At 50.2% G+C, this 22,318-nt stretch overlaps 1 protein-coding gene across 1 annotated transcript in view; it reads right to left on the bottom strand.

The window, feature by feature from the left end:
• Positions 1–20,486, bottom strand: part of CABLES1 (Cdk5 and Abl enzyme substrate 1) — a 107,897-nt gene extending 87,411 nt beyond the window's left edge. Inside the window, exon 1 of the mRNA XM_022586817.3 lies at positions 19,521–20,486. Coding sequence (XP_022442525.2) covers positions 19,521–20,404 — 884 coding nt within the window. The 5' untranslated portion in view covers positions 20,405–20,486. The remainder of the gene's footprint in view (positions 1–19,520) is intronic.
• Between the last annotated feature and the right edge of the window lie 1,832 nt (positions 20,487–22,318).

Genomic DNA, 22,318 nt, shown 5'->3' with positions numbered 1-22,318 from the left:
CAGGTTCTTAACCGCTGCACCACCAAGGAAGCCCTATCATTCTTTTTTTTTTGCGGTACGCGGGCCTCTCACTGTTGTGGCCTCTCCCGTTGCAGAGCATAGGCTCTGGACGCGCAGGCTCAGCGGCCATGGCTCACGGGCCCAGCCGCTCCACGGCATGTGGGATCCTCCCGGACCGGGGCATGAACCCGTGTCCCCTGCATCGGCAGGCGGACTCTCAACCACTGTACCACCAGGGAAGGCCCCTGTCATTCATTTTTAACACAACTTTAGAGACAACTTTTCTGAAACACAGATTTCCAAAAAGCACCACTAAAGTGTTTTAGGAGAAAGTATGAAGGTAAAGTGAGAGTTGGTGGTTTATTGATTGATTGATTGGTTTGTTTTAATGTTCAAAGCAGGATCTTTATCACAGTCCACAGGCCAGTTCGAATTTACAAGGGACCTCCACTGACAAGGGGGTCTCAGGATGAAGTCCAAACCAGACATATGGCCCCTACAGAGAACATTTGGCGGGCGGGGGGGATGCGCGTGCCCACCTCTCCCCCACACACGTTGGGCCTTCTGTTTTGATGGTGTCAGACAACAGCTGTGCTCGAGGTCCCTCCTGGAAGGGCCCACTGGACAGACGGACAGGCCACAAAGGCATCACACATGACAGCACAGGGCAGCACAGCCGTCCACAGCTCCACACACCGTGCACCTGGCATTGCACCTGGGGCAGAGGGTCTTGCAAAAGAAAACTGGAGGACAACTCTGCCTCTGTCTCTTCTCATTTCTCAGTTTCCTCTAGTAACCCAACCCCTATCCAAACAGCTATCTGAGAATCAACACATCTTTTTGAAAGTCCTCACTTGGGAGAATCTCCTTTTATTTAGATAATTTCCGAGTAGCCACAGACAAGAATTACCTGACAATTCTCTGGAGACAAGAATCCTAGCACCTGGTGAGGCCATTTAAACGGTGTAACTTGACAATGAGTTGAAAAAACCAGTCAAACGTTTATCATTTTCTCTACCTAGATTTTTAGGATGAGACAAAAATGGGGAAAAAAATCATAAATTCTTCTGAGAATAGAAAGAGCCCTTGGAACAGCAGACCAATTCTAATCTCGCTAGGAGCAACTAACTTTTTGTCTGTGCATGTGTTTTAATTATTTATTTTTAAACTTCAACAGATGTCTTTTATAAGCTCACACGGCCAGGATCATCTGACCGGAATCTATTTAGCAGGCTATCTTGCACTGACGCCTTTCGCTGAATAAACACTGACATGGAAGAAAGAATCACTTGTTCACTGATGAAAGTGTATACGATGGAAAAAAACCATCTAGGGTAAAAGGTCTACTTGAAACGTGTCACAAAATTATTGCTTATAGGAAAGGTGCCCTTTCCCCTTAAGGAAAGGAGTTTTCTTTCTCTTTAAAAAAATTTTATTGAAGTATAGTTGATTTACAATGCTGTGTTAATTTTTGCTGTACAGCAAAGTGATTCAGTTATATATATTCTTTTTCATATTCTTTTCCATTGTGGTTTATCACAGGATACTGAATATAATAACTCCCTGTGCTATACAATACGACCTCGCTGTTTATCCATCCGATATATACTAGTTTGCATCTGCTAATCCCAAACTCCCAATCCTTCCCTGCCCCAACCCCCTTCTCCTTGGCAACCACAAGTCTGTTCCCTATGTCTGTGAGTCTGTTTCTGTTTCATAGATATGTTCGTTTGTGTCATTTTTCAGATTCCACATATAAGTGATATCATATGGTATTTGTCTTTCTCTTTCTGACTTACTTCACTTAGTATGGTCATCTCTAGGTCCATCCATGTAGTTGCAAATAGCATTATTTCAGTCTTTTTAATGGCTGAGTAATATTCCTGTGTGTGTGTGTGTGTGTGTGTGTGTGTGTGTGTGTAGGTGTATGTGTATCACATCTTCCTTATCCATTCATCTGTCAATGGACATTTAGGTTGCTTCCATATCTTGGCTATTGTAAGTAGTGCTGCTATGAACACAGGGGTGCATGTGTCTTTTTGAATGATGGTTTTGTCTGGGTATATGCTCAGGAGTGGGATTGCTGGGTCATATGGCAACTCTATTTTTAGTTTTTTGAGGAACCTCAAAATAGAAGTTTTCTAACAAGAGAACTCTGGCGAGCTTATGTTATAAAGGCAAGCAGGTGGGACTTCCCTGGTGGTCCAGTGGTTGGGACTTCGCCTTCCAGTGCAGGGGGTGCGGGTTCAATCCCTGGTTGGGGAGTTGGGATCCCACATGCCTCCGGGCCAAAGGACCAAAGCATAAAACAGAAGCAATATTGTAACAAATTCAATAAAGACTTTAAAGATGGTCCACATCAAAAAAAAAAAATCTTTAAAAAAAATAAAATAAAGGCAAGCAGGTTAGGCAAAAGCAAAGTGTAATATTAGATACAAACACAAATATGAATTTAGCTCTGCAATTTTTTATAAGCAAATAACAGAAAGCCCCACCTCACGCCCCAGGGCTGGAAAGTTCCAAACTCTGTTTCTAGAAAGCAAACAGAAATTTCCTACATTGCTCTCATAGTCTGCTGCTATATGTCCTTGTTCCTAATTGAAGCATCCCCCCACAAAAGATTAATTTTGTGCCACTCAACTGTGAGACCCGGGTCTGTGGAGGGAGGGAAGAAATGCAGAAAGTAACTTGACTGCCCAAGAGTGGGGCTTCCAGAGAGAAAAAAAGAATCGATTCCCAAATCACTACCATATCGTAATTACCCAGATGTGGAAATAATGTTACATCCTTTGTTTTTACCTTCTGCTGGTGACATGAAAGGCATTACCAAGGAGATGGGTGGGCTGCCTGGGGTCTGGTTAGAAAGGTACGTGTCTGATGGGTCCTGGGATGGTCTCCCCATTCCTGTGGGACACAGGACTGCTTTTGACTAACATCTGTACCAGTTGCTGAGTCGCAGAAGGGGAGGAAAACTGGCAGTTTTAAATACACTTGATTAGCTGTAAAGATGGAGGTTCTGGGGGGACACAGAAATTTGCTCTTTACATGCCTTAATTATGCTCTCCCCTTGTGACATCTCATGTTCTTGTCTTCTACCACTTGAATGTTCACAGTCAGGGACTATTAAAACCCAGCAGATGCCCGCTAATATTTGCTCGTCTGATTAGCTGTCCACTCATCAAAAATGGCAGGGACTTGACAAAAGTCTTTAATCTGCTGACTGCTGACAGTCAAACTGGATATAGAAAGCTCTAAAACAGATTTTCCAGGTCTGAACTACATAACCCAAATGGATCGAAAGGACTGGAAAATCGCAAAATCTCCTCTTGGCTCTGGGCTGTGCAATTACAACCATACTTTCCTATTTGCCTAATTTAAGAGCCATCACTGATGACCGGACACTCATTTTCTGAGCACCTGTCAGCTAAATAATCATCATGGCTCATGCACAGAGGGTCTAAGGCAGGAGCAGGTCTAAGCACTGAATATGAATTACACAGAATTCTCACATTAACCACCCACACTTGGTGTTAATACTGTATTTTACAAACGAGGAAACCAAAAGCCAGAAAAGGCTTTATTTAGAAATTGCCTGAAGTCATGCAGGTAGGGAGTAGCAAAGCCAGGATTCAAACCTAGGTCTGGCTGCAGAATTTACATTCTTAGTCACCTTTATCTGATTAAATCACAGAGAAGTCATTAGGAAGATAACGTTTTCAACCATATTAAACTGTGATGTCAGCATTCAAATTCTGCTGTTTAAAGCAACTCATCCTATCTTGTAACTGTGCCTGCACTGGCAGAGTGGGAAGAAAATGGCCAGAAAGTCAGACTCCACTTTCTGCTGGGACCCCCGAGTCAAGTCTTTTCTCTGGTTCTTGGTTTCCTCATCAATACAGGGAAGACAAAAACGCCAGCCTTTCCCCAATCAGGGGTGCGATCAGGAATAAATATGAGAATGGATGGGGCAGGCCTCTGTAAAACAGAAAATGGACCCCCCGCCCCGGCCCCCAAGACAGGCCAGCTTTAGGAAGCCTCTAGCGCACAGCACGTACTTATACCTGGACAAAGTACAGGCAAGTCTCATTATCTGCAGAATCTGTAGCTGCAAATTTGCCCTCTTGCTAATATATATCCGTATCCTTGCCACATTTTGTGCACTTTCGTGCTTGTTGTTGGTACTTTCGCTGTTTAAAATGGCCCCCAGGCCAAATGCTGTCTAGTATGTGACCAACGGGGAAAACTTGTGACAGAGAAGCTTTGTCTAGACAAGAGTTACTGCTGGCCGTGAGTTCAATGCTAATGAATTAACAATATATATTAAATAAGGTATCTCCAAGCAGAGACACACGTGAAACCAGATTATACATTGACTGGATGATGAAAATGTGACCAGAGGCTGGCAGGGTACTTCCCTGGAGCAATGGTCCAGTGTTCAGTGTTTGCAGCTCACTCAGGGTTCACGGCCACTTGACAGAACATAACTATGCACTACCATATAAGCTAAAAGTTTTATAATACAAATTCACTCTCTTGGAGTAGAGGCAGTTAACTTGGACGAAGCTGAGCTCTAAAGAGGAAACGCTTAAGTACTTGGAGCTCAGTCTTGGCCCTCCCTGGGTCTCCATCCACAGCCCGTTAGCCTTTGGCCAATATTAGCCTCAGTGAGCAGAGTCGTGGGCTCTCATCCTTCCATTCCATGGCAGCCTCGCTGCTCTGGGCCTCTTCAAGGTCCCTCTCGTCCACCTGAATGTCCACGGCCCGGCTGCTGTAGGAAACACCAAGGCCCGTCTGGGGGGCGTGGAGCCCCTCTGTTCTAGGTGACCCTACTCCACGCCACTCCTGTGATCCTCCCACCACCCGGCTCTGACAGTCCTTTTTTCCAGGCTGAGCCTCCAAGAGAGATTCTCACCCAAGTCTGACAATGGCATCTAGGGTGAGGAGCCAGAATCTAGACTCATCCCTCCCTGTCAGGTCACCCGGGAGACTCTCCAACAACTTGAATGGGAAAGTCAGCATATATTCTTACACAGAGGCACCTTTCAGAAAGCATTCAAGGAACGCAGCAGAGGTGTCAAGCTACTCAAGACTCATTTTATGAGTCATTCCAGCGCCAGCAAGGAAAACGGCCTGGAGGAGAAGGGAACGCTGCTGAGACCAAAGACTCAAAACGAAAAACCAACTTTTTTAAGCCACTAGGGGAAAATGTGCAAGTCACCCGATGAGCCTGGGGTCCTGTGGAGACCACAAGAGGCCGGCTGCCCCAGATGCAGCGTTCTTGTGTTTCTCCTCTGACCTAAGGTTGAAGTAGAACAGAAATGAAGCTACTGGTTCTAGACATGGCTACACAGGCTGAATGAGCTCCCAGGGCAAGTGGGAGATGCCAATACTAATGTCACCTCGATTCCTTCTGCCAGGGTTATAATAAGAAACTGGAGACTTCCTCCCTTGGGCATCCTCTGTTAATTGCCATTTATAAACGTTCTGTTGGCTGGGCCTGTAATATGCATTATGTTCCCTTTGAAAACAAAACGAAACTTCTAAAATATCAATCGTCATTCCAAATGGCACAGTGATTTGTTTTCCAACTCACACTCTCGGATTAGCTGGGGAGTCTGTCTGAAAGGCAGTCATCTGGTATCAATTTGTGACAATATAAAATCAAAGCTGAACTCCCATGTAAATATACTTTTAAAAAAAAATTCCAGATTTCACCAGCCAGCATGTATTTTACTCATTTCCTTATATTTCAGTCTTGACTGTTATTTTCCTGGCTCCAAAGAACTAAAGTTACATATAACAAATGTTGCACCTCTTAATAAAGCTCTACTGGCTAAATTCTTTTCAGCTCTGTGAAATACAGCTTTCAGGGAGGGTGTATCTAGATTGAAGACTGGGTTGAAATATACCATTACCATCTCTTCCAATCTGCCTGGCCTCATCTGCTCACTTGTGTTTGGAGCAAACAGGGTCAGATAAAAAAGCTGGTTGAATCTCTCTATATACACATAGCAGCTCCCCGCTGACACATCCATGGTCAAACATGGGCTGGATAGGTAACTCACACAAACATATTCTTGGACAGTGCAAGTGTCAAGAAAACCAACTGGGGGTTTCCCTGGTGGCGCAGTGGTTGAGAGTCCGTCTGCCGATGAGGGGGACACGGGTTCGTGTCCTGGTCCGGGAAGATCCCACATGCTGCGGAGCGGCTGGGCCCGTGAGCCATGGCCGCTGAGCCTGTGCGTCCGGAGCCTGTGCTCCACAAGGGAGAGGCCACAACAGTGAGAGGCCCGCGTACCACAAAAATAAAAAAAAAAAAGAAAAGAAAGAAAACCAACTGGATCCTAAAACAGTACCTGCTTTTTGCTCAGGAAGGACACAAAACTTGTTTGGATAAAATGTTACACTTAACAAAGGCAATATAGCTCAGTGGCAGGAGTATGGTTCAGGGTTAGATATGATTCCAGCTCTGCCGAGCTCTACCTTGGAAAGAAAAGTAAACTCCCCAGAGTTCAATTCTCATCTACATAGCGATGTCAGCCCCTACAGACATGCAGGGCACCAGCAGCGTGGCTGGGATATAATCATCACGTCGGATATTTATCGAGAACTACCTGTGTGCCCAGAACTGCACAAAGGGCTTCAGAGAAATAATCACATCTAATCCTGGCTGTCATGCTAGGAGATATCTGATTATTAATATTTCCCACTCTTTACACATGAGAACCGAGGCTCATGGAGTTTCCAGATTCTGCCTACCGTCTCACCCGGGAAGCAGCAGATCTGGGATGTGATGTGATTGCCACATGGCTCTGCAGCTCCTAACATTAGTGTTCAATAAGCAGGCCATTATTCTGAAAAACCACCTATAAAATGAGAAGATGCAATTGCTGCTGGAATGGTAAGACTGCATCCCAGCCTCACCGCGAATCACAGAGCAAACACAGAATCACTGGACACTGGGTAGCGTTTAGTTGCTGCGGCAGATTGCTATGCAGCTTTGCAAAGGTATCTTTTCTTTTTCTTGAGAACGTTATCTTTATCCTTCACACTCTAGATTACTCAGACTTCAACACCTGGCAATTATGCAAATACGCACAAGCTGAACCAGGAACTGTTTGAAAAAGATCTCATGATCTTACTCAAGAGTATTTTTTTTTCTTTAACAAAAAGAAATTATATATCTTTAACTGAAATTAAATGAACAAAATCTGATCTGTTTTTTGAAACTGACATGTTCAACATTTACCTTAAAAGGTAACATTAGACTTTTTAGACCAAAAGAGTTGGAAATGAGTATAAAACTTGAGACGATCTCTCTCAAGCAGAAAATGTACACGTTCTCGGTCAAAGAGTTTTTTACGAGCCTATATACATCACCTTGAGCTACGTGGAGAGTAAAGGCACAAGATTATGTGAAAAAAAGACAATGAGAAGAAACAGGGTCATCTTCAGGTCTATAAATTTTTCTTCTCGGGAGTTTCTTAAATGCATAGCATTGGATTGTGCCAATACCCTCCTCTCTGTCACAGAGATGGCTCTGCCATCCAATCAGTCCGCACACTCAAAACCCGGTGGGAGGGTCTCCCTTGATGCCTCTGTCTCCCCCATCTTCCACAGCCAGTCCATCGCCAAGTCCACTCTGCTGCATCCTAAATCTCTGTGGAATCCGCCCCCTTCTCCCCACCCCCATCACCACCACTCCAGCCCAAGTGGCCACCATCTTCTGCCTGGACTGCGGCGATAGACTGATTTCCTCCCACCTATGGCTTCCCTCCAAACACACTGCCTGCCCTTCATCTACTTTCTCCACATCTCCCTGCTTCTTCCCACCAGAGACCCTGCCCAGGCTGGTCCTGTGGTCTGCACCAGTCCTCCCAGCCCTTGTTCACCCTTTAGACACCTCCAGAAGCCAGCCCTCCCCATCAGAAGCAGGTCAAACCCACCAGGGCGCTCATCACAGGCTCCGAGAGGACCAAGGCCTTCCCCTCTGTCCACGCACCACAGCCGCAGCCCTACACTTGTGGGTGATGGTTCAAGAGTCTCTCTCCAGCTCCATGGAGAGATCCATGCTGGCAGGGACCACCCAAGTAACGTACAAGTCCTGTCAATTCTGTCTCAAGTGGAGTCAATGATCCCCTCACCGTCTCCACCTAGTCTGGAACTGAACCTGTAGTATCTCCAAGGTGAGCCTGTATCTCCAAATAAGGTCACACTCTGAGGTTCCAGGTGGGCGTGAATTTTGGGGGACACTATTCAACCCCATAACCACAAAAGCTGCAGAGATGGGTGACCCGAAGGACTTCGGGGAGCACAGGCAGTGCCCCAAACCATGTGGTCATCGAGCCTCACAGTGCTAAGTTAGGCACCTCTGCATGCTCAGGCCCTCACTTCTCTGAGGGACTCCTAACACCAGCTTCTTCGCTGGTCTCCCTCCCTCCGGGAGAAATTTCCAAGCGTCCACGAACCCCCAAAACTCTTTCTAAAATTCTCTATGTGTAAAAATAGACGAACCCCCAGAACAGAAAATTTTGGACGTGCACAAGTCCATCAACTAAGATGCCAAAGGGTTAAACACAAAAGGCACTGCTCTCCCTCCTCCATCCAACCCGCCTCCAAGCTTTCAAAACACAGCTGCACTCTCACCTGTCCCTGCTCAACAGCCTCCCTCCTTCCTCTGAAATAAAGTTCACTTCCGTGGCCGGGCGCCCAGTGCTGGGCCCTCACCCGCCTGCAGGCTCGGCTCCAGGGCCACCGCCAGGACAGCTGCCCGCTCCAGAGCAGAAACAGGGAGCCGGGCTGCCTCGGCCTGTAATTCTCCTCTCTCCCCGAAGGCAGGCGCTGGTCTCACTGATCCCTGAACCACCAAGCGACTTGATGGTTCACACAGGGGCGTGTGAACAACCTGGCACGCGGAGGGGTGTGGGTTGCTGCTGACCCCACAGTGCAGCCCCCACGCGGGCTACACTGGGGACCCTGCTTAGGCCCCAACTCTGTCTGCCCAGGGGGTTCAAAGAGCAAAGGCGGGGGCCAGGTGCAGAGGGACCTGTGAGCAGGGACGGGGGAAGCCAAGTCAGTCACCAGAGCAGCATACAACCGACTCCAGGGTCACGGCCATGGGGACAGCGAGGGTCCCCCCCAGGAGCCCTCACACTCCAGGGGTGTCCTGCCTAGAAAAGGAGCAGGCAGCACTCAGACCACAGGATGAGGGCCGTGGCTTCTGCAAAGGGCGGGAGTGAGCAGAGGTATGTCTTCCAGAATTGTCTTGGCAGGTAGCACTCCCCTCCCGTGGGCCGCAACGGGCAGGGCAGCGTCTTCCATGCCAGCGTGTGGGCCAGACCAGCTGTTGCTCTTAACCTCACTGCTGTGCTGCTCAAAGGGTACGACGCTGAACATGTGAATTCGCCCCTTCTTGTTTCCCTGCCCCGGAGACTGTCATTTTGCAGCGTAAATAGGGGCAAAATGCAGCACCTGACGGAGGGGGTGTTGTTTTCCTCAGCTGCTCTGATTTTACTTTACCATGAAATTGAAATTGAAACGATGCGGCAAATTGTCTGCAAGCAAAAAGCTCCACCCTGGATGATCTTAGAAGACCCTGTCAAGTTTCTCAACTGCTTCTTGACTGACGGTGTGCGGGCAATACCCGGCAACTGTGAACAGAGCAGCTACAATTTTACCAAGCAATCACCGAGGACCAAACCTCTGCTAGGTGCTCCTCATTTTCATGTTCACAACACCCCAAACGGGCAGGAATTATTATCCCCATCCTACAGATGAGGCTACTGAGGCTCAGAGGGTTAAATGAGTTTTCCCAAAAGGTGTTGCTAGGGGGCAGAGTTGCCCGGCTCCAAGGCTGGTCTCTCCGTTCTCGAATCTGTTCACCCAATTTGCTGAGAAGGAGGCAGAGCATCAGGGCTGTGGGAAAGGAGCAAGCGACATCAAACTATGATTTGGAGAGAGCTATTGTTATTGGGAAAATTTTCCACAACTTAGGCCCCAAACCAGGGTTCTCTGTTGGCCTGTCCCTCGAGGTTATCACATGAAAATCAGAATCCTTGCTTGACGAGAAGGCGCCACTGGCCAAAAATATAGCACAATATTTCTTTGTACTTTAACATTCTGACCTTGATTGACTCTAGCCCATAGGTCTGAAATGGATGAGGCCCTAGCATTTTTGTTCTCTGGAGGTTAACTAACATACAAGTGGAAGATTTGGAACAGGAAGGAGAATAAAATGCTACAGCATGTAATAGAGTCCTTTGCTTTTCTTAAGTGATACAACTACATTAGAATTTGTGGTTTGTTTTAAAACTCTCGGAATCAGAAAACACAGGTTTCAAAATTCCAGCTCTGCCATGTATGGGGTACGTGACCATGGATGTGTCACCTCGCTCTTCATGGTCTTGATTTTCTAGTCTATAAAACAGCTACCACATTGTCTTTTTGAAAACGACTTAATATATAGGAAAGCACTTTGTAAACTGTAAAGCCCCAAACGAGTAAGTAGAACTTATCAGATGTTCGTCTTAGGATGGATAAACTGAATCCCTCAACTACTGACACAATCACCTAGGAATTTGTAATCGTCTTCCTTCCTCAGGTCTCCCTCTCCGAGAGCAAACTTTATTCAACTCAATAAAAATGTAAAATACTTCAAGAACTACCTTTCAACATCAGATCAACCATTTATCTCCTCACATTCCAATTCTGTTTTACTATTTTTTAATTGAGATACAGTTGACATGGAATATTATATTAGTTGCAGGTATACAACATAGTGGTTTGACATTTAAAAACATGGAAGTCTGCACCTCAATTCCCTGCACCTATTTTGCCCATCCCCCCACCCCGACATGCTAATTTTAGTCCTTCAGCAAAACATTATAGACTTTGCCTGTCCTCCAGTCCTTCACACCCTCCCACCCCCTTCCTAAAATGATCAAAGCAGACATTTCACTGTATAAAGCACTGGGTCAATGAGTAAACTGCTTTAAAATAAAAATCAATGTGCTAGGCACACAAATCTTTGGCATTGTCAAATATTTTATTAGTCTCTTCTTGAATGGCTTGTCATCTATTTGTCATGAAATTAAACTTAGATACTAAGTACATCCTAGCCTTTATGTTTTTTATTAAAAAATTTTTTTTTGATGTGGATCATTTTTAAAGTCTTTATTGAATTTGTTACAATATTGCCTCTGTTTTATGTTTTGGCTTTTTGGCCACGAGGCATGTGGGATCTTAGCTCCCCGACGAGGGACTGAACCCACACCCCCGAACTGGAAGGCGAAGTCTTAACCACTGGACCGCCAGGGAAGTCCCTCATCCTAGCCTTTAAATCAGGGATAAGACTGGGCCCTTTCATGCATACACACGTTATTACAATATTCCAAGTCCTAAACTTCTAGTATTTGCATGCTCTGTGTTACAAGCTTTTGTCTTTGTGACCAAATGTGCAGCAATAAACCTCAAACCACATCAATGATAACCCCGTTAAATATAAACTAGTGTGCAATTATCCAAAATGCTAACACAAACAAAAAGGGAAAAAAACCAGGAAACCCTGATTGATTGTATGTTCTCGGAGACTTCTAGAAACCAAACAAAAATAAAAATACATTACACAATTTGTAAAGGAGGGTAACAGCTAATGATTTTACGATTCCTCCAGATAATACGGAGCAGTCTGAGCCCCAGTGTCTGAAAAGTTTGGTTTTTAAATTGCACACAGGTTGAAACTTGAGGCGGGGGGTTGTTAGATATTTTTTTTGAGGTGGAAAATGGGTGGTGGTGACCCTATGGGAAATTCACAGAATTATGTGAAATAATAAATTCTGATAAAAATGTCTGGTTTTCAACACTCTTCCTCTGATGATGACATTTTGCACAGCCCCCCAGGGGACAAAGGAACAAAGAGACGTGTGGTGAGGCTCCTGGTACACGTGCTGACAAACCAGGTCTCCGGAAGGAAAAAAGCAAAACCCTGGCTTGTAAAACTGGCTGATTCCTGTGGTGTAAATACTCCCACCATGACTGATTTCAGTTACTGATCAGCTCAGATTCCTCATCCTTGGTTCCTACCGAGTTATAGGAGCCAGTCCAGCACACTCCCCCGGCTCTGGCAGAAAGCCAGATTAGAAGAGAGCAGGGCTCAAATTCTAGCTCTAGATTCCAGTTATGAGGCCTTAGACCAGCTTCCTTAACCCCTCCAACCCTCAGTGTCCATAGCTCTAAAATGGGTATAATCCCAGTGCCTTAGGATTGCCACACGAATAAAACAAAATAATGCATGTGAAGCCCACAGCACACAGGAAGGTGCTATCTTCCCTCCCTGGGGAGAGGGAGAAGCTGTGAGCGTGGGGTGGGGTTGGTGGGTGGGTGGGTGGATGATGCGGAAGAAACATTCAGGGAGGAAGGTTCATTGCTGCAGGACTGCGGAAGGAGGTGGTAGGTTGGCTACTTTACCAAATAAAAGTTCGGGAGTGACTGCTGGGTGAAAATAAAAGACCTAGAAAGTTGGGGTGAGGGGCAGCCTCAGGCCTGTCTCCAGCAAGTCCCCCAACCAGTGAGGGGCCAGGGCAGGTGCACACAGACCCAGGGAAGTAAGGAAGTCCCCCCGGGAGGGCGTGCTCAGTACCATACCCAGGGCGGGGAGTCGGGGCGGGGGGCGGGGCGCGGGTGATTCTGCAGGGTGATCGGTCCAAAAGGGAGGAAGGGCGTCTGGTGGGGACCCTTCCCACGGAGAAGCCTGTGGGTGCCAGAACCCAGGTGTCCTTTGCAAAGCCAGCGCAGCATGGAGATGACAGGCGTTCAGGGGAGCAGAGAGGGTGCCATGGTGGCAGGAGAGCCACACGTGAAATACAAGGGAATTTAAAACTGCCCAGATCGGGTGTGGGCCTCAGAAAGGCCCCTCTGTTGGTCGGGGAGAAGGGCTGGCGGGTCCAAACAGAAGCCAGGAGCCTCCAGGAGACAAGGACAGGGAGGGACCAAGGCGACCAGCCCACATCTCTGGGGACAGAGCCCTGTGCAGGGGGGCAGAAGTCTCACGCGTTTCTGTAAGGAATCAGAACGAATAGTTCAGGCTCTGCAGGCCACATGGTCTCTGCCACAACTATGCCACTCTGCTCTTGTGGCACAAGGGCCCCCAAAGACCATACAGAGATGAACAAGCGTGGCTGTGTCCTAGAAAATCTTGTTTATAAACAGACCATGGGCCATAGTCTGCCAACCCCTGGGCTGGGGAAGCCGTGATGCTGACAAAATAGAGAGGGCCCGAAGAAAGGAAACACGCCCAGGAGGGAGGTGGTATTATTATTCCCATTTCATGGATGAGAACCTCATCCCAGAGTAAGTGGCAGAAGTAGGGCCACAAACCCCATTCCTGGGGGTGCCAGGCTCCTGTTCCTCTTCCACCTCCCTGTGAAAGATGGAAGGCACAGAAAGCACAGGTGCACTGAAGAGATAACAAAGGTGACAGGAATTTAGGTGTGGTCGAGAAGGGCGGCGGGGGGGGGGGGGGGGCGCGGGGGGCGGTGCAGGCAGGCCCTGGGCAAGACAGGATCGCCGTAGTCAGGGAATCCTGTCCGCCCTGGGCTGTCCCCTGGGCTCTCACGCACAGAGGTCCTCCCTGAAGGACAGAGAGGCAGACACCTACATAAGGAAACCGCAGGGCTAGCAGTGCCCTTCGAGGTCACGTACGCCACCTTCACCCCAGTTCCGCTGAAGCCAGTTGAACAAGCATTTATGAGCCTGGCTCAAACCACAGTGGAGCAGAGACAAGAGGGTTATAGGGAGGGCCCAGGCCCTGGAGCCAGAATGCCTGCGTTCAAACCCAGCTCCCACGGACAGCCTGAGCGATCCTGGGCCAGTAACTTAACCTGTCTGTGCTTCAGACTAGGGGCGATACAGGGGTGCTGTCCAAGGGCTGTTATAAATGTGAACTCGCCTGACCTCCATAGGGTGCTTGGAACGACACCTGGGACATGGTAGTTAAATAAAAATACTGACTGCATCAAGGCACTGAGCCAGGTCCCACGGTGGGGAGTGTGAAGTGTCCCTGCCCTGGTGAGGGCTCAAACAGCAGGCTCACCTCTAACCAAGCTCTCATCACCGGAAAAATCGGCCCATTTACCTGCGTCTCCCAACACACACAGGGACCACGCTGATGTGTGTACCCCCCATAACTGACAGGGGCGCTCCATAACTGATATTCATGATGTTCATGTTTGTTGAATAACTCATACAAGGCATTAGGTCCCCAAACTAGAATTTCCTCCGCGACATACCTGACGGATGTCAGAGCACCCAGGGTGGCCCTCTACTCACTCTGTGGCCTTGGATTCCTGCCCCTCCGTGCTGCTGGGGGCTGAGACCAACATCTACAAAAGCACTTTGTAAACCTGAAGGCCCTTTAAAGGCAACAGAGGTGGGGACCACAGAGCACCTCCGAGACAGGAGCGGTGGCCCTGGCTTCCAGCCTGGATGGCCGCCAGGGGCCGGCAGGCCAGTTACGACACCTCCCCAGCCAGAGGGAGCACAGCTGAACATGTCTTTTAAAGTTCTCCCTTACACCCGGGGAAACCCATTCCTTCATTCATTAGTGCACGTCCTGCCAGCTGGAGCCTCCCAGGATACACGTAGTTCCTTCCACCTCTGCATCTGACACTGAGGTTCAGTTACCCACTTATCCCCAGGCGCAAGGGCAAGGGCACCCAGGGCACTAGGCTGGAAGAACACAGCACTCAACTGTCCCAGTGCTTTCATCCCAGAAGGAAACGGAGAGGCTGGGGTGGGGGGGTGGTGAAGCAACTTGCCTGAGGTTACCGGCCAGTGCAGGGGCAGGTCCAGAGCCCAGGGGGGCAGGGTACCGGTTGGGCATTCCTGATCGACATCGTGTCACCTCACCCGGCCTCACCTACTGCTCCTTCCCAGTGTGTTCAAAGGCCACCTGCCCTTGGCCTTCTCCCTACCTAACAACTCTCCTTCCTGGGGAAAAGTGTCCAGCAGGCGGAGCTCCCCAGCCCGGCTACAGGGACACACTGCAAAACCAGGCTATGGCTTCCCTCACCCTTCCTGGAGGGCAAAGGGTCACACTTGAATTCACTGCCCTCGCTGGGCACTTGCCAGCAGCGGGCAGGCTTCCGATGCATTTCCCCTGCTGAGTTCACCCACGACATGACAACATGGTGACTGCAAGGAAGGGGGCAGCGGGTGAACCTCGGGCTCTCGCCTCAGGCCCTGGCAGGAGCTGTGGGTGAGCATCCTGACCAGGGCGTGGCCTGGCCCGGGACTGCAGCTTTGGCTTCCACAATGCATGTTGCTGGAAAGATGGCTCAACAATAACTTGGGTTGGCTTACCGCAGAGGAGGTCAAAGTCCTTTCCTGACTTCTAAAATCCAGAAGGGTCAGGTGGCTTCCAGCTGGAACACAGTGTGGTGACTTGCCTGAAGTCACAAAGCAGGGAGGTGACAAAGTGGGGAGAGAAGTCCATCCCCCCGCTCTTACTCTTGGCGGCGATCCCCTATTGAGCTCACGTTTTTCTTTTCAGTAAAGAGGACACCACAGACCCAGCACCAGTCCAGGTCTCACCCCAGGAGGGGCCCTGCAGAGGGAGGGCTGGTTAGAAGCTCCAGAGCAGTCAGGTGTGAGCCTGAGCTCTGCCCCAAGGGGTAAGTGACCTCGAGCAGGTTACTTAATCTCTCTGAGCCCTGGTTTCCTGGTCCTTAGAGTAGGAACAATCATAATACCAGTAAAGTCTTTTTCAAGGTGCGGCCCATTTGCCTCCCAGGAAGCTAGTTAACTATGCAGACTTGGGACCCCCAGGCCTGCAGGATCAGAATCTGCCTTTTCTCAAGATCCCCAGGTGACTCTAAACTCATTTACATACATAATACATACAGCACTTAGCACCCGCACAGTCACCCCCCGCCCACCCGCCCAACCCTGATAATAAATGTAAGCTCAGTCTGCACTTGAAAGGGTCTGGAACACAGGCGGGGGCTCTCCGGAAGGGCTGACTTACTGCCCAAGGCTGTGCACCACGATTCGAAGCCCAGGCTTGGGACTCTTCTGCACCCCACGCTCTCTTTCCACTGAAGACCCGAGTCTCCGCAAGGCACACGCTCACACGGGCGTTCTAAGAAGCAAAACCCTCACGTTTTAAATTAATACCCTGGTCCCCGTGTGCCCCTCTCGTCAGGGCCGATGGCGCACGTCGGTTCACCGGGGCTCCATTCTGCAATTCAGGAGCTCTACGACGTGGGGTAACCCGCTGCCAGCTGCTACCTGAGGCGAAATTTTTAAAGTGAAAGAAAGCCTTAAAACACACCGTAGAAATTTACACTCCCCTTCACCTATTAACACCTTCCTGTGGCAGGGAACACAGCAGAATGCCAAGCTAGAAGGCATCCTTTTGGTTTCCCAGCTCTGACACCTAGCCATAGAGCAAACCCCAGCACAAACTCCAGGCAGGCCTGGAGCCCCATGCACGAGGCCCGTGGTACTAAGTTCGCTATACACTTCAGTGGAGACTGGTTAAGTAGTAAGGCTAAACGTGAGGACTAGGAAAGGGAGTACAGAATCATACCAGCACGACTGGCCTGCTCTATCCCGGACAAACATTTACAGCCAACAGCTCCAAAATTCTCCTGGGGCCTACTGCATGCAAGGCACAGTGATGCCGTGCAGTGGCGGAGGAAAGACACCAGGCTTGGATCTCAAAGGTCCTGGCCAACACTGGGTCTGAGAAAGAATCTACACATAGGGTGGCTGTGAGGATTCACTGGGATAAATGTCAAATATCCAGCCGAAAGCACAGAGATGGAGTCATCAATCCATGGACACATCTGTGCCAAGGTCTGGGCACAGAAATTTTCCTGTCATATTTCAAGATTTGGAAGTACAAGTAATAACTGTGATTAGTTTCACAAGCGTCCAGATGGAAGTAGCAAAAAAGAAAGGGTTTCAAGATTTCAGATCAGGAGACTCTGATTTTTATATACCCATACCAAACCGGATATATGAAATCCCAAATCCATGAAAAAAAAAAAAAGGCAGATTTCAATTAACTATGGCAGTGCTTTCCAAACTTTCACTTGTATATGAATCATCTGGGGATCTTGTTAAAATGCAAATTTGCGCTCAAGTAGTCCAGAGTAGGGCCTGAGGGTTTGCAATTGTAAGAGCTCTGAAGGTCCAAGAACTCACTTTTGAGCAGGAAGGTTGTTTGGAATTCTTTAAATTGCAAGCAACAAATCCAAAGAAAGCATAATATGATTTAAAAACAACACCCCAGGAGAACATCTGTGAAGTAGTATATGGAACCACCCAGGCTAGGAGAACTTCTTAAAGGGAGGCATACCAGGAAAACAAATGACATTCTTTAAGTTGGCCTGGGCCTTATTCAAATGAGTCTGTACTCCACATCACAATTCATCTAGGCAGGTGAAAGTACTCTCTAGTGATCACAAAAGCACACTTCTGACAAAATTCTTGCAAGCAAGTCAGTGTAGGAAACAAAGTATCCTAGGAGATTCCAAGCTCCTGGCCACTCCATGAGTAGTGGCCATGCTAGCTCTTCGTGGCCTTTCTTAAATCTCTGTTTTACCCATTTACTTCCTCTCTGCACATTAAATTTGACACGATTTCTGTTGACAGATGTAATTTTTTAAACGCCCGTCAAGTTGCTGGATATGGATAATTCCGAAGTAGTAAGATGAATGTGGCTGTCAGGTTAAGGAAGCATCTTATACTGACTGATCATCTTAATGTGTGTGTTGTGGGGGGGAATCAATAAAACACCCAAGGGGTTCATATTTATAGGTTCAGAGATTAAATCTGGCTGTTTTTTTGGATCAGAAATGTCAACACACAAGATCCTCCGTGTCCTCTGAAATGAGATTCTTGGAGACAAAGTGTGAAGTTATTTGGTTTCTAGATGTTTTGAGCATGGGAACACATCTGTCTACTACGAGACACAGGGCAATCTTGCACACTGGCTTAGAATAACATGTATGTTTATTACAACTCCTGTCCTGACCCGCTGGACAAGCTGGGCTCACGCTCAAACTATAGAGTCATTAAGAGCCAGTGCGTGATGTCAAGCTGCCCAGAAACTGCTGAGTTCGAACCACTCACCCAGAATGGAAGGGATTCCCCTCCCCTCCTGTGCACTGGCCCAATAACGGGGAGAGGCATGCTCTGACAAGAAATGCCAGGCCCAGGCTGTCACCTGTGCCCAGCGTCACTAATCATCCATGCAGTCACAAAGCTATTCGACCGCTCCACACCCCTGCCCGCAGCCCATGTGCACTCAGCTAGGATGCTACATACCAAGCAGGGTCATGATTTCACCACTTGGGAAGAAACAGACTCAGAACAAAATTCTGCAGGAGCCTGCCTTGTTCTCTCCCGTCTGTCCACTGCGGGAGGAAGTTAAGTTTTCCAACAGGCCACCTTCTTACTTAGGCCAGAAAAAGCCTAAGTGTTCAGATGAGCATTACAGGAGAGAGGCTGTAACAGGAAAGGTTCCCCCTTCTCACCTTGAGGCCTGCAACATGTTGGCAAGGTCCCATTCCAGAAGGGGAAACTGAAGCCCCAGGAAGTTAAAATAACTGAGCCATAGGGAGCCTAAGAGGCCTTCCTAAGTAACAAGCCTCCCAGGGAACAGGTCTGCACTTCCTTGGGGCTCCCCACTCCTGTTCTCTCCCAACCTCCAGTCCCACTGCCTGATGCAGACCTAGCTCCCCGACTGTCCCTGGAACATAAGTGACAAGCTCTAGCCATTTCCTGAATAAGCAAGTGTCCAACATTTCACGGTTTTGCTAAGATGCTTGATACCCGCAGATGACTTAAGCAAGCGAACACAACCACCTTTCCACTAATTTCAGCAAATTCACCTTGGAATGGAAAAAAGGATCCTCAAGCCCTATTTTCTCCCTGTCCCCCACCACCAAGGCCTGGTTCAAGGGAACATAAGGACTTCCCTTTTCTTAGAAAAGCAAAAGGAAAACGCCAGGTTCTCCTGGGACACTGGAATACTTTGAGCGCAGGCAGAACTTCTCAGGAGGGATTCACGGCGTGTCTGCGACAAGTTCGGCTCACACGCGCCGCTTAGCCGCCGGCCGGACCCACGGCTCAACTCTGCGCCCCGCCTAGTCTTGCCTGGCGCAAGGAGAGTGCTTCTCCGGGTCCGGACCGGGTTTCTGGAAGCTCGTGATCTCCTCCTTGCAGTGGGAGGTTTTGGTGCCGCTTTTTAGTGGGCTCCCGCAAGCCCTAACTCGGGACCCACTGCATGAGCATGGTGCTTCTGCTCTGTGAGTGCCGGGCTCGTGCACACACGTGTGAACACACACACGCTCCCTAGAGACTTTCTCTCTTCCGCGTGCCCTCGTGGTTTGGAATTCGCGCCAGAAGCCCAGAGATCCGGCAGGGCGCGGGAATTGGGAGCGACCGAGTCCCGCAGCAGAGAGCGGGCCGGGAGGGACGCGAGGTAAGGCGCGCGTGGCGTCCTGGATACTCACCGGGACCTCTGCAGCTGCTCGAAGGCGCTGGTGCTGACCCCCTGGCCCGGCTGCTCCAGGGAACAGTAGTTCTGCGAGGTCTGCCTGGAGAAGGCGATCGGCAGGATTCCCTGAGTGAAAGAGTTGAGGCGGCCACGACTACCGCTCCCACTCCCGGGGGTCCCGGAGCCCAAGAAGGCGGCCGCCGGCACGTGCACGCTGGTAAAGGCATCGTCTTCCTCCAACTCCTCCTGCCCGGCGCCCCCGGGCCCGTCGGGCAGCTGCGGCTGAACGCAGGCGGCGAGAGGCGCGGGCCGGGGCGGCTGCAATTGCTCCCCCGATGCCCGGCCCGCGCCCAGGGGGCTCGCGAACCCTCGGGCCGCCCCAGGGCCGAGCACGGTCGCGTGGCCGCCGGGAACGAGGGACGGCAGCGGCGAGGGCGGCGGATGGCAGGGGCCCGATCCAGCTGCCAACGCCGCCGCCGTGCCCGCCGCGGCGAGCGCGCCGCAACCGCCCCGCTCGGCGGCGGCGAGCAGGCTGAGCCGCGTCCTCGCGCCGCAGGCGCTGCCTGCGCCCGGCTTGGCCGCGCCGCTCTCCTCGCCGCCGGCCCACTCCTCGTCCTGCAGCGGCGGCCGTCCGTCCAGCGAGATGTTGGTGAGGAAGGAGAGGGCAGCCTGGCGGCGCCGCGGGTCCATGCGCGTCTTCCTGGGGGGCTCGGGCGGCGGCAGCGGCAGCGGCGGCTGCGGCGGCGGCGGCTGGGCCGGCGCGGCGGCCGCGGGCTGAGGCTGCTGCTGTGGCGGCTGCTGCAATCTTCTGGTGCCTGCGGCGACGGTGCCGGCGCTGCTGCTGCTGCTGCGGACGGCCTTGCCGGCGGTGGCGGCCGTGGTGGCGGCAGTCGCCGCCATTGTGTCCGTCTGCGGCGATATTTCCGCGATGCCCCGAGAAGCGAGCGGCGCCCGAGTGCTAAGCGGCGGGCGCGAGCGCCGGTGACCCGGGCTGGGCAGGGCGCGGGGCGCGGGCGGCGTGCGCGGCGGCCCGGCCCCCCAGCGGGCGGGCCATGCTTGCCCCTCGGTGCTCGGGCGGGGGGCGCCGCCGCTCCGGCCCACGCGCGCGGCTCGCTGGCTCGCTGGCCGTCTGCCCGCCCGCCAGCAGCCTGGGGGTTCGGTCCCGGGCCCTCTCAGGCCCCGCGGTCTCCGACTCTCGGGCCCCGGTGTCCGTATTTATAGGTGCGCGCGCCCCGCGCTCGCGCTCCGAAGCGCTCTTTGCAAAAACACTGTATCACGTGTGGGGAATGAAACCTGGGAGGAAAACAAAGCCGCAGGCGGCAGCCGCGGAGGCTGGCGGCCGGAGGCGGGGGGCCGGAGGAGGAGGAAGAGGAGGAGGAAGGGAAAGCCAAGCGGGTGGCGGGGCGAGGGACCGGCCGGGCAGTCCAGGTAGTCCGAGCCGACTGCGGGGAGAGTTGGTGGCTCCCAGGGCGCGCGCCCAGGTGAGGGAGGTAGCACGTTTCCTCGTAGCGCTTGGACTGGGAATTGGGGGCGCGAGCAGAACCCAATGTGGGTCCCGGGAGAGTTGTGGGTCTGCGGGACAATTAATTGGAGCGACGCGGAGATTTGGCCCGTGAGCTTGTTAACTGGATCCCGCGCTGCTGTTGGGCCCCGAGAAATACATCCTTATTAATAGTTACCCCTTATGTGGACAGTCCCACCATAAAGCTGTCGCTAACCGTTGAGTTTGTGTCTCATTCATTCGCAGACTGAGGATGCAGCCCCTGATTTAAATGCATACCCGAGGATGCGTAAGAACCCAGGAGCGAACATCAAACGTGTGGCCAGACTAATTGACACATCTCCATTTGATGGTGCTGTCACTTTTCATCTTTCTTAGCAAAGGCCAACATAAATTTTTACTTCGACCCAGAAACGTGCTCCGTTTTCCATGAAGAACAAGGTAAGCTAAGATGGCCTCACAACCTTTTCCCCTTGTCACCTTGCAAATGTTTGTGGGTTATGATCTCTTTTCCTCCCATATAAACTGGGAACAAAATGCACAGCTACTTTCTGTCATTTATTTCATAAACATCCGTCTGGCACCTGCAATGTCTTATGTAAAGATGAGTACCTGTCCAAGCTGCAGCTCTGGATCTGCGAGGGGTGGCAGAATTCTGTACCCCAACCTCACGCCCAACAAATACCTGTCCTGGGGGGGTTGGAGTGGGGGGTGGTTACCATGAGCCATCCGAAAACGCCTGCAGATTTCCCAGTGCGGTTCAGGTGACTTACCAAATGCAGTAGGAACAATTGTCACACTGACTTGAGTTCTGTGACATCTAAGAAACCCTCTACACTTTCCTGAGGGAGAAGAAATGTGTTTAAGATCAAGGGATTAATTTAATTAAAGGTTTAAATTTAGCCTTGGAGCTAATGGGTAACTGTACATTGAAATTCCACTCCATTTCAAGTTCAAGAAAGTAAATTGAGTAATGTAGAGCAAATACACCCTTCCAGAGACATGCAGCCAGCCTGGAGGATGAGATATGGGTGAGTTCGGGTTACAGTGGTTTAGGACAAACATGGCACATGGCCCTTTACATGAACAATTGTTCATTTTTTATGTTATGCCATTTTTAGGCCTTTTGAGAAAGTGGAACCCAGTGTCTATATTTAGAGCAGCCTTACTGCACAGCTAAGCGACCAGTGCTGTGTAATTTCATTAGGATTTTAATTACTCTCTTCAACTAACAACTTGAAACTTCCAAGTTACTTTATTACAACTAACTTAATTTACTTGACCACTGGTCTGGTTGTGCTGACAGGCAGTGT

This window comes from Delphinapterus leucas, chromosome 14 (genome assembly GCF_059928025.1).
Source record: "Delphinapterus leucas isolate spDelLeu-1000000601 "Yukka" chromosome 14, BTC_Dleu_Yukka2, whole genome shotgun sequence".
In the NCBI taxonomy this organism is placed as follows: Eukaryota; Metazoa; Chordata; class Mammalia; order Artiodactyla; family Monodontidae; genus Delphinapterus; species Delphinapterus leucas.
The sequence above is the reverse complement of the archived record's forward strand: the minus strand, read 5'-3'. Positions and strand labels throughout refer to the sequence as shown.